The 16,294-nt window shown below is 39.4% G+C and overlaps 1 protein-coding gene across 1 annotated transcript in view; it reads left to right on the plus strand.

The window, feature by feature from the left end:
* Positions 1-16,294, plus strand: part of Arhgap20 (Rho GTPase activating protein 20) — a 74,126-nt gene that overhangs the window by 26,085 nt on the left and 31,747 nt on the right. Inside the window, exon 3 of the mRNA XM_076925183.1 lies at positions 13,420-13,584. Coding sequence (XP_076781298.1) covers positions 13,420-13,584 — 165 coding nt within the window. The remainder of the gene's footprint in view (positions 1-13,419; positions 13,585-16,294) is intronic.

Genomic DNA, 16,294 nt, shown 5'->3' on the forward strand with positions numbered 1-16,294 from the left:
ATGAAAAATGTTTCATCTGCATGTATAAAATTGTTTTTATTTACCTCGTGCCCTTTAATACATTTGAGTGCCTCTTAAGTATCTGAGTGTGTGCTGTACTACTGAGAAATACATAGGAATCTTTCAGTGAAAAGGCTTCTGATAGGAATCTTTCAGCTGAACCTTGGTTTCTGTGAGATCTCTGGTCTGTTTTTGTCAGCTGGCTCCGGCAGTGCCCCTCCCCTGGTGACTTCTGTCTCTTTGCAGTCACTGGCTCATCTGGTTTTGTCATTGCATTGAAACTGCACTGTGTCACCAGTAGCATTAACAGAATGTGGTGGCTGTCCTTACTACAATGAGGCTATAAAGATGGACGCCCACTCTGGCTCCCTCTTACGATTTTCTCTGACCACTTGATTTGGGGGCAGCTGAGAAAAAGCCACGCAGTATTAGCCCTGTGGCCGCGACCCCCACCAAGGAAAGACGCCCCCCTCTTTGTGAGGGCAGGAAAATGCTGCTTGTCAGTGGTGCTATTTAAACGTGTTCTCCTCTGAAAAATGTCTTAAATTATTATGTTAATTTCTTGAATAGTTAATGTGCAGAATTATTGAAGCATTTGGTTGTTTCTCTGAGTCGGTTTTTGCCTTTGGAGGGATGTGCCCGTTTTATCCTTAATGATAATATTTTATTTTTAAAACAAAATATGCCTTGATGTTTTTAAGGTGTGTCAGAACTGTCACGATGCCCTTTTCATTCCCGATATTGATAATTTCCCGTCCTGTTTGTTTAGCCAAAGGTAATGTTTTGTTTGTATTTCCTAAGAACCAAGCTTCAGCTCTGCTGCCCTCCCTTCTCTGCTGAGTTCTTTGGGCTTTATTGGTGGTTTGTTGTTGTTGTTTTGTTCAGATTTGTTGAATAGCTGTATATAATAAAGCACACATACCTGCAACATGATGAATTTTAATTTGCTGTACAAGCATGAAGCCAACCCCACAGTCAGATAATGAACAGACATGTGACCTCCAGAGGCTGGGTGTGTGACTCTGTGCCCGCCCTTTCATGGCTCCTCCACCCACATGCAGAGTTTTGTTTTTATTTTGAGATATTAATAAAAGTACTGTACTGCTTTTTAGTACTGAGTAATTTTGGAGTCTGAGCTCACCTTCACTCACCCTTTTTGACTTGCTGATACATAGGAGAGGCATTTCTTCCACACAGCCAATTAATGTTGCTTTGAACATCCGTATGTGAGTATTTACATATTCTTGTATTCTAATGCTTTTATTTTCAAGTAAATATCAACAAGTGTAATATCTGGATTATAAGTTAGATGTATGTTAAAATGTTAAGTTATTTTCCAAAGAAGTTGTGCTTGGGACTGCAAAATGGATTGGTGGGGAAAGGTGCTTGCCACCAAGGCTGTTGACCTGGGTTTGATCCCTGGAACCCACATGGTAGAAGGAAAGAAATAACTCCAGAAAATTGTACTCTGACCTCCACTTTTTCCCCCTGGCAAAAACATATTCCCACAAATACACACACTACACATGCACACACACACACACAAAGAAAAAGCAAAAAAAAAAAAAAAACAAAAAAACAAAAAAAACAAAAAAAAACAAAAAAACAAAAAAACAAAAAAACAAAAAACACAGTAGCTGTACCATTTTTATATTCCCAGTAGCTACATGCATATGTATCCTTGTCAGTGGGGGTATGGTGAGGCTTCTTAATGTTGAGTATTCTTTGTATTGCGTCATTTTCTCTCCTGTTGTTTTAGTTGTGATCTATCTGGTTACTAATAAATAGTGTTAGCGTCTTCTCATCAGCTTATTTAATACCCGTCTCTTCTCTGGTAGAATGCTAGTTTATGTATCTTGATTTTTGATTTCCATTGAATTGTTTGGATTATTGTTGAGTTTTAAGTGTTAAATGTTCCAGTCTGTACTATCCAGTACAATAGCCACTGAAATACTATAGATTCAGTTTTCCCAGTCACACCAGCAGTATTTTAAGACCTTGTGGAAATGTGAACTGTTACTTTATTTTCCAATAAAATAATGTGATTGCCCATGATTCAATGCTGATAGACTGTTTTCAGAATCTCCATGCAGTTCCCTGTATGCTAATCTTTCCCCTGGCATATGCTTTGTGATTTTTTTTTCCCTCTGAACAGAGCTGGCGATTTTCTCCTCATAGCACTGTCCTTGAAAGAGCCAGATTTTAAATTTTAATGAAGTCCAGCTTACTGCTTATTTGTTTTTATACCTTGTTTTTTGTTTTGTTTGTTTGCTTTTTGTTTTTTGTGTTGTTTTTGTTTTTTGCTAGACATAAGGTCAAGATACACTCTTGTGCCTTATTTTAGACATATTTACATTTAGGAAAGTGGTCTACTTTGGGGTATTTCTATGTATCATATACAATGAGACTCAGGATTCGAGTTCATTGCATATGGTTATTCAGTGACTTCCACTGAGCTTTTAAAGAACACTTTCCCTACTCAGTTTTCTTCTTGGTCACACAGTCATTTTGCTGCGTCCCAGACGGATCTCCAACTGTGCTCAGCACCACTCATGCCGAAACCACGCTATCCCAATAATGAGTGCTCTGAAACCTTTTCAAATCCAGGGGTGTGAGTCTCTCAACTTCACTGTTATGGTTTTTTTTTTTTTTCCCTTTGTTTCTGGTTATTTCAGGCCCTATGATCATCCATGTAAATGTGTTAATTTGATTGGCAATTCCAATAAGACTGGGGCTGAGGCAATAGTGAGAGCTTTTCACTGATAGTGCTATAGGCAAAAAGTAACATTTTTATTTCACTTTTGAATGTTTATTGTCTCTACGCAGAAATGTACTTGGCTTTTTATATTGGTCTCATTCTAAAGTATTTCTACATTCACCTATTAGCTTGAGTAAATTTTTGTGGCTTCTGTGGGACTCTGCCACCCATGAACAGAACCCTGTGCTGCTTAACTCTGATCTGAATGCTCTCTGTCTCCTTCTCAGATTCTGATTTCTCTAGTCAGAATCTGCAGTATAGCAGAGAGACATCTCCTCAGAAGCAAGAGGAGAGAGAGAGAGAACATGCCTCCCCTTCCTAAAATGACTTCTGGTGAATGTTCAGATCTATCAGATACATTTTAAGCATCACCATAAGAAGGGTCATATTCCTTTCGTTACTATGTAGCTTACATTGATTTCATGTGAAAACAATTCTATATTCATGAGCAAAGCCTACCATATCATGATATATGCCATTTTTGTGACTCACTGTTGAATTCAATTTGAAGAGTATTTTTAGTGTCTTTAGGTCTGTATTTCTAAAAGATAATTGATCTGGTTTTGTTTTGTTTTGTTTGTTTTCTTGTTTTGTTACCTGCAGTGTCTTTGGCTTTGATACCAAGGTAATGCTAGATTTTGTGAATAACTTGGGAAATAGTCTTTCCTCATTAGTTTTTTGGAAGAGTTTGTGCAGAAGGTAGTATCTCTCTCAAATGTTTGACTTCACCTTTAAATCTGCTTGGGCCTGGAAGTCTGGTTTATGTGTATGTGTGTCATGGAAGTCTGTAGTGATATTAAGTTTCTGTATCAAGAATATTGATATATTAAGGATTTTTTCCATTTCCTCTAAGTTGTCAGTTACATGGTGATATAGTTCCTCATATTATTGTCTTACTCAGTTATTGTCTTTGAAATTTATAGTCACATTCATCAAAATTAATTATGGGTTATGTTGATTATTTTATTTATAAGGTATATTTCATATACATTAACTATGACAGTACTACCTGATTTTTCTTAAACTATACTGTGCCTTCAGGCAACATTTGCATATGATAGTGGCATTAAGAAGTAAAATTTACTAAATTTGCAAACTCTAGGCATTGTCTTTTTCAGTTAAATTCTGAGTATGAACTTCTTGCCATACTGCTTATTTTATCCAAAGGTTTGCCCCCGTACATCTTGGATAAACGTGTGCTTTTTGTTTATTGTATAAAAATGAATTTAGGGTCATGTTTATGCACCTGGGCACTGAAATGGATTAATTACTTTTGGGCTTGGAACCGTCTGGTTTTTATTAAAAGAAAAAGAGATGAAGATGGGAAAATGAGAAGAAGGTCGAGTCTGTGTCTTGACCTCCAGCAAACACTGGGAAGATGGGCTGACTTTGTAGTGGGATGGCCGAGTCGTCACGGTGTGCTGTGTTGGAGCTGCATTTGCTTCTGAACAACAGATCTGAAGAGATCTCCAGTGTAGTCTCCCGTGTAAACACCATCTGATAGACAATGTGGTAGACGTTTATACCCTGTCACTTCAGGGATCACATTAATCTCAGGTCGTCTGACCTGGCCAAGGGGACCTCATATGCTTTATTAAGGTGGTTTTCCTCCTTTGCAATGATCAGTCTATAAGTCGATATTATAACACGTACCAGATTTCCTGTTGATGGGGCAAGATTTTGAATTTCAGATGATTTTCAATGTCTGTAACTTAACTTCTTGTGCCTTCACTATCTGCCACATTCTATAAACCCCCCCCTTTTTTTAAATTTTTACCTCAGTAAACAATAAATATTCTTTAATTATTCTCATCTGTATACAAGAAAGCATCAGTTCATAGAGTTTAAAGGTCAAAGTGCACAACTCATAAATAACAGAGTCGGGATTTAAATTTTGACTATAAATCTCACATTATTGACAATTGTGCTGGATAGTTTTATGTCAACTGGACACAAGCCAGAGTCATCTGAGAGGCGGGAACCTCACTTGAGAAAATACCTGCGTAAGATCAGGCTGCAGGCAAGCCTGTAGGACATGTTCTTAGGGATTGAGGGGGAAGGACTCAGCTCATTGTAGTTGGTGCCATCCCTGGGCTGGTGGCCTTGGGTTCTATTAGAAAGCAGGCTGAGCAAGCCATGGAGAGCAAGCCAGTAAGCAGCACCCCTCCGTGGCCTCTGCATCAGCTCCTGCCTTCAGGTTGTTCCCCTGTTTGAGGAGTTCCTGTCCTAACTTTGTTCAGCGATAGACTGTGATGTTGAAGTGTAAGCCAAATAAACCCTTTGCTCCCAGCTTGCTTTTGGTCACCGTGTTTCATCACACCAGTAGTAACCTGTTGTGGTCATAGAAAAGAATAGACTTCAAACATCTGCCTCGTGTGCAAAGAGGCCCTTGAAAATACCAAGACAAGCCTATGAATGCAAGGTCATGTTGTTCGTCTTTTGTAACCGCAAAGATTTTTCTAAGGTATTGAAGATCACCCGATACTTAACATCGTGAGGTCATTGTGACTAAACTCTTCATAACATCAGCGTGAGGAAGAACATTTTGAGAATAATGGATTTAACATGATGGTTCCTCATAACTGATAGTCAAAAGTAATTTTCAATAAGTGTGAGATCTGGAGGCTGGAGAAATGGCTGTGTGGTCAAGTATGCTCAAATGTCTGGTGCAGAAGACCCGAGTTGTTCCAAGTGCCCCGTCTGTGTGCTTTCTGCTAATGTTTCTACAGTCTTTTGTGCTTCCATACAAATGTTAAGATTGTTTTTTTTTTTCTAGTTCTGCTAAGAATGTCACTGGACATGTAATGTACATTGTACTGATTCTGTACCTTGCCTTCGTTAGCACGGCCCATATACACAGCGGTGATTCTGATACCAGGAGGTCTTCCCCTCAGCTAGTACTGCTTCTGTTTCTTCTCTTGGCACATTGCAGGCTTCCTTGTCGAAGTCGTTCACCTCCTCAGTCAGCCTTATTATGAATGGGCTCTTTCTATTGACTTCGTTCTTACCAGCTTTGTTGTTATATATGAGTCTTGGTATCCTACAGCCTTACTGGAGTATTTACTACATCCAAAGCTTTTATAAAGCTTTTTTGATAATAGAATCATGTCCTATGCAATTTTTGTTGTTTGTTATATCCTTCTGTTTTTTTGTCATTCTATGTAAGACATCAAGCACTATATATATTGAATAAGAATCAAATGTGGAGATGTCCTTTTCTTAATTTTAGATCTGTGGGAAAACGATCTCAATTTCCTCCCATTTAGTAAACAGTGGCTGCTGCTCTTCATCATATTAGCTTTTACTGTGTTGAGATACAGTCCATCTGTCCCTGGTTTCTTCATAACTCTTATTCTGAAGGGCTGTTGAACTTTTTCATAATCTTTTATGCATCTATCAGAATGATCACATGATTTATGTCTTTATTAATATTGTATATTATACTTATTGATTTGATGATGTTGAACCAACTGTGCACTCATAAAATAGAACCAACTTGGCTGTATTGTATGATTTTTTAAAAAAAAATTTTATTATCCTCAGATAATTTACTACCTGAGTCCAATGTGTCTGGATCACATCCATCCTCTCCAGCTACCACCAGATCACTCTGTCCATATACCCTTCCCAGCTTCATGTCTTTCTGCTTTCAAAATTTATTTTTATTCATTTAAAGTGTGTGTGTGTATGTGTGTGTCTGTGTGTCTATGTCTGTGTCTGTGTGTCTGTGTGTGTGTGCCTGTGTGTCTGTGTGTGTGTCTGTGTCTCTGTCTGTGTGTGTCTGTGTATGTGTCTGTGCCTGTGTCTCTGTCTGTGTGTCTATGTATGTGTCTATGTCTCTGTCTGTGTGTCTGTGTGTGTGCCTGTGTCTGTGTGTGTGTCTGTGTGTGTGTGTCTGTGTGTGTGTCTGTGCACATGATGAGGTCCTAGGTATCAAATCCCTCAGAGCTGGAATTATAGGCACTCATGAGCATGGAGACTGAAAACCAGTATTTGATTTTCAGCAGATGAATTCTGGCTCTCAACCACGGAAGCCACCTTCAGCCACTTCCTTTTTATAGTAACTCATTTGGTGCAGTTAGTACTGCCACTTGAATGTTAGTTAGGATGCCAGTGTTGCATGGGTGTAAACATTACAAATCTAGTAAATGATAGCTTAACACATTTTATTAGGGCACCCCTAGACTTAGACACTTACATTGTATGTTTCTAATTTTATTTGATAACTTTTAATATTTTCCCAAAATTTGTATATAGTGGCCTTGTAAAATCATCAGTAAATGAAAGTTTTATGTTAACACAAATTGACATAACTGGTTCCTATAGGCCCATCAGAATTACGCTGTTCAAGATCACTAGAGGTTGCTGCAGTGCTTGGTCTAGTAATGGGCATTCCATTCCCCTTTACTTTTGGCTTGACTTCTCCTTACTTTGTTAGTGTTGCCTTCCTTTCCTGAGTTTTAAATTAGTGCACCCTGGTGCTCATTCCTTGAACCTTCTCCCCATCTATCCTTATTCCTATATGAACCAATATCCTTCTGTAGCTTTAAAGCACCTGTTTTGACAGCTAACTTAGCATGTCAGAAGCCATATTTCTTATCTCTACCTCCACAGAGCTGCTGATGCCAAATCTTAGTTTATCATCAAACTTTCTCAAGCTCTAGCTATGGCTACCTCCACAATAGAACAATTTCTTTACAAGCTATCCATATATGTATATGGATATCCATATATATATATATATATATATCCATATGGATATACATATATGTGTGTATGTATATGTATATATAAACTTAGTGTAATATATATGCATATTACACTAAGTTATATTTATGATATAGTTTAATTCATATATTAGGTATAGCAATATGTTAGCAACAGCTAGTAAGGTGATTATAAAATAATTACAGTGGTACATTATAGTTAAAACTATGTGAATGCAATCTTTCAAAATGTCCTTTGTGCTGTCCTTACATATCTTGTGACATTGTGAGATGATACTGTATCTGTGTGGTACAATGAATGACATGGGCATTGTGACACAGCATCAGGCTGTTACACAAAGGCTACTTGAACACTGCACTGAATTTTCTGACATTAGTCTGAAAAGGAAGGCAAAGTGACTAAAGATACATAGTATGGATCCGAGGTGGAACAGAGTCAGGTTTTATGATACTGCTTAGGATGGCGTGTGGTTTAAACTCAAGAACTATTTATTTCTTGGATTTTTCATATAACTATTTTGGGTCAGGGAACTAAAACTGCATAGCAAAACCATGAAGATGGCGGTGCTTGCCATGAGGTTCCTCCTGCCCTAAGAGGTCCTGTGTGAGCCTGGGGCAGGGAAGTAGATAAAGCTTCTTTCTTGCCAGCCTCATTCTTTCATAAGCATCCAGCTAATTGAATCAACTTATTTACATATTAACTAAATATTGACATTTTGCTATATGTGAGCTGAACATCATAGGCAGCCTCAGTCACAGCCAGTAGCACACCACCTGAAAGGCCTTGTAATCTGTATTCCTTAATCTACTAGTTAGAAGTTGTTATCTGCACACCAAACCACACGCTTATCATGCAACTTGAAAGACTGAGGCATGAGGGTCACTGGAGCTCAAAATCAGCCTGAGCAACATAACATAGCAAGCCTGCCTCAAAAGAATAATTAAAGAAGTTATCGGGTAGCATTTTTAACTTTAGGATATCCAATATCCGTAAGTTACAGACAGAATGACTGAGTAAACTATAATTGTTTTCTTCCTTTCTACATGCCATTCATTATATAGTTATTACCTGAACCAATCTGCTCACATATTGGAGAAATATGTCAACACGGGAACGACCTGGCTTACTGCTCAATCAGCAAACATTCTAACGTGTGGCCCCATCACACTAATCAGTACATGTATAAATTGCTTAAGCAGTTGAATGTGTTTGGTATTCTCTGATTCAGTATGACTGAAATTAATCTTAGTTCATAATGGGGATAGGTGGTATTTTGAAGTCAACAGGCCACATAAAAGTAACAGAATCAGTGTGATGTTTCCTCCAGTCCTCTCCTGAGGCCTACATGCTTCTCCTCATCCTTCCATTTTGCAGTAGAACTGTTCTTGCAACGTTACTGCCTCATTTGAAGTTCTGAAATCCATGTTTCTTTCTGTTAAATGGACTGCATCTTTGAGCATATTCTGTGGTTTAAGACTTTGGATAAGCAGCAGTTCTCAGTCCCTGCATCATTGAACCCTTTGGGGGTAGAACAACCCTTTCACTAGGGTCTCCTAAGAGCACCTGGAAAACAGATGTTTACATTACAGCTCATAAGAGTTACATAGTAGTGGTGAAATAATGTTATGCATGGGGGGAGGGGAGGTCTCCATGACAGGAGGAACTGTGTTAAAGTGCTGCAGCATTAGGAAAGTTGAGAATTGCTGCATTAGAGGTACCAATCACAAAGCTTCTTCTGTCACTAACATCTCATAAGTGCCTTAAACTCTAAGTTGATATTGTTGGACCACTTCTTTGTCAAGGCTATGAAGCTGTGTGCTTTACTCTTAGGAGATACTCTCTCTTGTGTGGGGGGGTCTGACTCTGTTAGTGTAACTGTTTATTGGTGTCAGTCTCTCCCTCACATCCTTCTTCCATCTTGCTACTCTGTTTTACTTATCTGTGCTCCTTCATTTTTTAATATTCATATCATATAATTATTAATGTACTCTATATGATTTATTGATGACTGTAATATAGATAGATACAGCCTACTCTAATCAATGTTTTGCTGATTATAGTGCTCCTTTGTATATTTTTTGCTCTTAAAGGCTCTGCTCATTCTGTTTATTCAAACATTGTCCCATTTGTCCTTCTAAGCCCTTGTCCTAACTTAGTTCATGTTTATTGTAATATTAGCATTATCACTAGGCTCTGTTATCACAATCCAAGACATTTCTCTGTTCATTATGTTGTCTAGTTAATTTGGGTATGTATATGTGTGTGTGTGTGTGTGTGTGTGTGTGTGTACTATCATTTCATAGTATAATTAGTTGTAATTTTTCAGTAATTTGAGTGTGATTTTTATTACAGTGATAAATATTGAGAGGCATCAGCACCTGTTATTTACTCATCAGTAAGACATAAATGCTTTAGACTAGATTTCCAGGTTTTGTTTTATTGCTGAAATGTTCAAGATGGCCACAGATAGACCATAAATTGAGTTTTATTGCGACCGACATGGATGAGTAGCAGTTGTGATTCCACAGCCTCATTTCAACGGCTGTGCTCTTTTGTTTCGAATTACTTCTGGCCTAATTTATTTGGAACAGCTCAGCAGGAATACCACTCAAAGCTGATATAGGCATGTCATAACCAAGTTGAGCTTACTTATTAGACGGTTTACATTCTAAGATCACTGGCACCATGCATTTCAAAGCTTCACTTTGATAAAAATATTAAGTGCAAATTGAAGAATGGAGTCAGAAAGAATGCAGAGATCATTTTAAGGTATCTGTTACAAACTATAGAAGTGGAAAGCCTTACTGTTCAGTGATTACTCAGCTTTTCTTTTTTTTCTTGTATGTCTTGCTGGGCATTGAACCTAGGGCCTGGTGCATTCTAGGCAAGTCAGGGAAATATCCTTTGCCAGTCCTATAATCCTCCTGAATGTCCCTGTTACCAGAACACATAGTTTTGATTGACAGACTTTCTTTTCTTGAGTGCCCTTTCACGTTTATTGATCTGTTTGCCTATCTTTTAAGACTTTGGGTCCTCCAAGAAACTATGCTAACCTATCCAGTCTTGTAGCTTTGCTGGGCCTCAGTACTCTGGGTGTCTGACATGGCACTGGTTTCTTATTGTTTTCTTTTGTCTGATTTCTCTGTTGGATTGCCGACTTCTTGAGGGCAGGAACCCAACTGGATCTGTCTTCCATGAATGAACATGGCAGGTACCCGACAAAGCAAAATTTAACACTATTATATGCATTACATGTTATTCACAATAAATGCTGAATGAGAATATTAAAGAAGCAGAGGACTGAGTGTTCATCATGTAAGAGATGACAGGCAAGACTAATTTAAAATTGAGAATGCTGTCATAGAAGATAGAACATTTGGAATGGGTTGAGAGTTAGGGGATTTTTGAGGAAGTACATTGTGTTCAATAATTATTGAAAGGTAATTGTATACTAGGTAATGTGCCAGGACTTGAGGTTGTATGGATATACTTAGTATACTGATTATCACTTATGAACATAGGTGTTTCCAAAGAAGAGTTGAGAATTTTTTGTTTATCTTACTTTGTAGTATATTGTGTTGGGGGTGTGGGGTCAGCAGTGAACAGATGATACAGCATTGTGTGGAGGTCAGAGGACAGCCAGCCCCAGGTGTCAGTCCTTTCTACCCTGAGGCAGGGCCTTCATTACTAGCCTCAGCAGTGCAGACACAGGGGAATAGGCCAGCCAACATCTGAGGGTCCCTTGTCTCTGCTCCCATCTCACTGAGCGAGTCCTGGTAACACAGATGAGTTCTACCACCCCCAGCTTTCCTTGGGTTCTGGAGATTCAAACTCAGATGCTCATATTTGCACCCCAAGCCCCTTTCCCTACTGAACCATCTCCCCGGCCACTGCTTTGTGATTTAACATGAAGCAACTATCTCTTTCAAACTTAATCTAAAACTCAACTTGATTTTTAGCATAAGCCAACTAGAAAATATTAGGGAATATTGCTATCCCAGGTTTTGGGGAAGTTCCCTGGTTTTAGTAACAAGTAGGCCTTAAGATTCTCTTTGCCATTCAGAAGTAGCTTCATAAAGTCTTTAAAATGGTATGTTCATGCATAAGTCACAGCAGGTTAGTTTTTATACAGTTTGCAGTACTTGTTAAATCAGTTTAGAGCTCTGTTAATTATAACTTGTAGATCTTACTCAGGCTAAATGAACTGTTAACTAGAAGGCTATGATCGTACCCTCCTCCCATTCCTATACTATAAGAGACAAAAATAATCACACCTCTGTTGCACTCAGAATAAAAATAAATACTTCATCATTGTCTGACAATGCATTTTAAGAAAAAAAAAAAAAAAACACCAAAATGGTAATTTTAAAAACACCAAAGTTATGTGTTAGTCCCCTTAGATGAAAGTTTTTAATTAAGTGAGTGCTGAGTGATTTTGATTTTCTTTAGATGTACTATAATATGTATTTTTTTAACCAAGGCTCAGCTTGCTAAGGTCTTGAAGCAATTCTTGTCATACATAAAAAAGTTCAAAATTACAGACAGTAGACAGTAGACTTGCATGTTCCTAAATTCAAAACAGAAAAACAATCTTTCTTTTTTTTTTTTTGAGGGTTCTTCCCAACAGTACCACCAAATACTATTTGAAGGTATATTAACTATGAAGTAAAAAATTTTATTATGTGTGGAAATTCTTTGCTTTCAAAGGTAAACCCTTTTTTGTTTGTTTGGTTGGTTGTGGTGTTTTGTTTTGTTTTGTTTTAAATCGCCTAAGTTAACCCTTGGCCTAAGCTAACCTCAAGCAAATAATGAAAGCTCCTGAGTTGCTTCAGGTTAGTGGCTCTTGTCCTGAATTTCTGCATTTTAGAAGTAAATATTTCAACCAAAGCTTAGAACAAACTATAGCCGGGACAGGACGCTTAATTTTGTATAGCATTGCTAGGACAAGACCTCCTCTGCCCATTCAAGCATTATCTGTGGTTGATTCTGCTGTATAAGGGCTGTGGAGATGTCCTCACCACCTGAGATTGGCTTATGGAAAGGAGATGCCATCCAAAGGGAACCCCCTAGAGAGGAGAATGTGGGAGAGGCGAGGCTGGGGCTGCAGGTGCAGCTGCTGTTGCTGAGAACGTGGAAGTGGGAGAGAGTTCTGCTGCCACTTGGACTCCCATAACAAAAGACTCTTGATTGGCCAGCAGATGCTGGGTGTGCAGAGCAGGCAGGCTAACAATGGCTAAAATGTGCTTATGTGGGGTAATTTTTCTGTCATTGGTGTATAAAATTATATTGAACTCAGCATTAGTTTCAACCTGTAGAGGGTGAAACCACCCAGGGACCCTTACATGGCCCCATACAGTGACTAAGAGGGATGGCCTTTTGGGGGAGGGGGGGAATGATTGCATCTTGATTTGGGAGTTCAGATTTCACAGGTGAATGCATTTGTCAAAACTTAGGGTATATGCACTGGAGATTTGGCCTTGTACATTTCATTGTTGCATAAGTTTTAATTATGAGATTACTGTTAAGTAAACATTTGGGCTCTGATTAATGACACACGTGGTCCAAAGCAGGTAATACTGAAATCCCAGAAAGGAAATGAGCCAATGAATGCTGAGGAAGACAGTGGGATTAGGGCTGTGGGGAACCAGTGCCATAAAACATTCATGCCAATGTCTAGTTCAGTTGGACGGGTATTTATTAGGCAGCTATTTTCGATTTTAAGATTTTTTTTTTTTTCATAATGAAGTTCTAAGAGACAGCTGTGTGCAGAATTAGCACGGAGACCAGAAAAGATACTAAGCTGCTGCTTTAAGAAAAAGAAAAGAAAAGCCCTTGGGTTCCACGTTCATAAACAACTGTCAGCTGCAACTGTAGAAACCTGTCTCGAGGATGCACATTTGACTGACGGCTTTGCCGCCTGTGGTCTCTTTCAGAGACAGCCATTCTGCCAGCATTGACAAGTGTGCATTTCTGTCGTCGCTCATGTGCTCCAGTAGGACTCTGCTGATTGATGGTCCAGTGGAACTTAAAAGAGGCCTGCAGAGGCAGGAGAGGCATCTTTTCCTATTCAACGATCTGTTTGTCGCAGCCAAAATCAAGTAAGTAAAGGGTATACGTTGTGAGTAATTGTTATAAAGCCAAATTTCCTACAACGGAGACCACATTCTCCACTTGGTCTGACCTCCATTAAATGGCTAGTATCTTTTTAAAAGCCTTATTCATCTTTGTACATATATGGATGTTTTTGCCACATGCATGAAGTGCCCAGGAAAGCCAGAAGATGGCGTCCTCCACCTCCACCACCCCACATCCCCAACCCCTAACTGGAGTTAAAGATGGTTGTGAGCCAACATGTTGGTGCTGGGAGCTGAATGAAGCTTGGTCCTTCAGAAGAGCAGCCAGTGTTCTTAGCTACTGAGCCAATTCTCCAGGGCCCAGAGCTAATATCTCGAATGGGGAGCTTGGTTTTTTTAAGTTGTTTATTATAGTGTTAATTTAGGTTCCTGTTTGTTCTACAGGAGGGACGGCAAGAATGTGATGGTCTAATCCTCTGGGGCCTCCACCCTTACAGGAAGGGATATGAGAGCTTGCATCCTTATGTGTGTGAGACAAGTTGATGACAGTGCCCAGCGCTCAGAGCAAAACTTAGGTGCTAGAATAGGAAGTAGAAGATAAGGGGTGTGTTGTGCACATAGTTGGGGTAAAGAATTGTTAAAGCATGAAAAGCAACCAACCATTAAAGACCTTGAGCGGGTGAGCTAAATAAGTAACAAATTCCTCTGAAACATAGCAGTTTAAAACTACCAGCGTTTCGTGCGATCAGGACTCGAGAGAATTAAGTGGGTAGCTTGAGCACAACAGCCCTCCTGACCCTGATGCTTGGCTGGAGGATCCACACACAAGCAGCAGCAGGAGTTTCTCCCTGGCTATTGGCCAGAGATGTTTATTTCCCTTCATTTTCTCTCTCCCAATCGTCCTTCTCACAACATAGTGTTCACAGTGAAAAGTCTTTCAAAACTGATAGCACCGTCGATTCTGACTTGTGCTGTTGGCTACACAGACCAACCCGGGCATGGTGTATCAGGAAGCAGAGAGCATCGCAGGACTCTGGAAGGTTGCAGTCACAAAGCTACACTGGAGAGTCTGGAGTTTAATCTTTAGATTCAATTGAGGAGTGTCATCATGTGATCTCTTCATAAAGAGTAGGTTGTAGGAAAATCAAGAGTAGAAGCAAGGTGATAGACAGGAGGTCACTGCGGTGGCCCTTGGGGGAGACAATGGGGCTTTCACCTGGGGAAAATGGCAGTTAAGGTTATAGACATATTAGGGCTGCTGGGTTTACACCTTAGGGGTACCTAGGAAGATTCTCTTCCCGCCCACCACTAGCTCTCCGGCAGCTAACATAAAGGCTATGGCTGTAGAGACTGCTCCGTTCTGCTTCCTGGCTATTTATAGAACACCAACAAGGATCAGACTGCTTTAACAGATCCATTCTCTACAAAGTGATTTTTCAGTCACTAGAGAAAAATAAACGCTTGTTAAATCCACACTAAGCCATGATGTGTCATAAAAATAAGACTCCGGCCGAGCTAGGTATTAATTTGGCAAAACTAGGTTTAATTGGAGAAGTGTACTTGTGGGAATAAGAGGGAAGCATTTGATAGCACCTGTTAGTAATTAATCCAAAGGCTTCAACTTTCAGAACCATTTTGAGTTGAAGATTATTTCCTCATTGTAAAAGTAGAAACTGAAGTGATGCCCCCATATTGTGAAGTCAGTAACTGGCTGAGCCTCTGTGTGAACTCCCTGCTGTGGGAAGCCTAGGACTACTCCCTCACTCTTCTGGAGGAAGGGCAGGGTGGTAGCCAGATGACTTCATCTGCTGAAATAACTGAGTGTGGCCCTTAGTGTTTAGTTCCCTTTCGTGTAACTCCTTCAAAGTCCTTGAAGGACCAGTATACATCTCACTTGAGCTTCATAACCTCTGTAGTAGATAGCCTTGGGGTGCTCCTGTCCCTGTGCGGAATCTTTGATTTCATTGCAGCCTTTATGTTTGGTTCTGAATGCTAGGAGGTCTGTTCCCCTGGGCTAGGAGATCCATTTCCCTGGGCTAGGAGATCCATTTCCCTGGGCTAAGAGATCTGTTTCCCTGAGCTAGGAGATCCATTTCCCTGAGCTAGGAGATCTGTTTCCCTGGGCTAGGAGATCTGTTTCCCTGGGCATTCCCTTCATAGTTCCCACTGCCCTCTAATTACTTACGTCTCAGAACTACAATACTAAATATATTGTTTAGGTTAAAATATATTGTGCTTCTGGTCAAGGGTCTAAGGAAAATTAGAAATTGCCAAACACAGTCTCAGCCCACTAAAGAACTTAGTGTCTCAGTCCCCAGAGCTGCCTGCTGACTGTCTTAGCCCTCTCCTCTGTTTTTGTTTGGTTTGCTGCTGTTCTCTAGATTAGGCTCTGTTATTCGGTTCCAGTTTTTCAGTGTTTGCATGAATATACTAGAAAATGATTGGGGGAAAAACACTTAAGAAGTGAAATTTAAGGTAATCCGAAGCCACAAAGTCTTAACAACCATTCTATTGAAAGCTTATAAATTTCTCTAACTCCAGGCCCATTTTCAGTATCTCCTAACACAGAAGTACTCAACACTTTATAAATCATGTTTTTGTGTATATGCGTTGAAATAATTTTGAGAGTAAACAAGTTGCAGATATTTTATCACAAGAATAAATTTAAGTTGGGTTTTAATCCTAGTATAGCAGTATTCCACTTATGGAAAAGGTCAGTTTATAGATATTTTCT

This window comes from Arvicanthis niloticus, chromosome 26 (assembly GCF_011762505.2).
Source record: "Arvicanthis niloticus isolate mArvNil1 chromosome 26, mArvNil1.pat.X, whole genome shotgun sequence".
NCBI lineage: Eukaryota > Metazoa > Chordata > Mammalia > Rodentia > Muridae > Arvicanthis > Arvicanthis niloticus.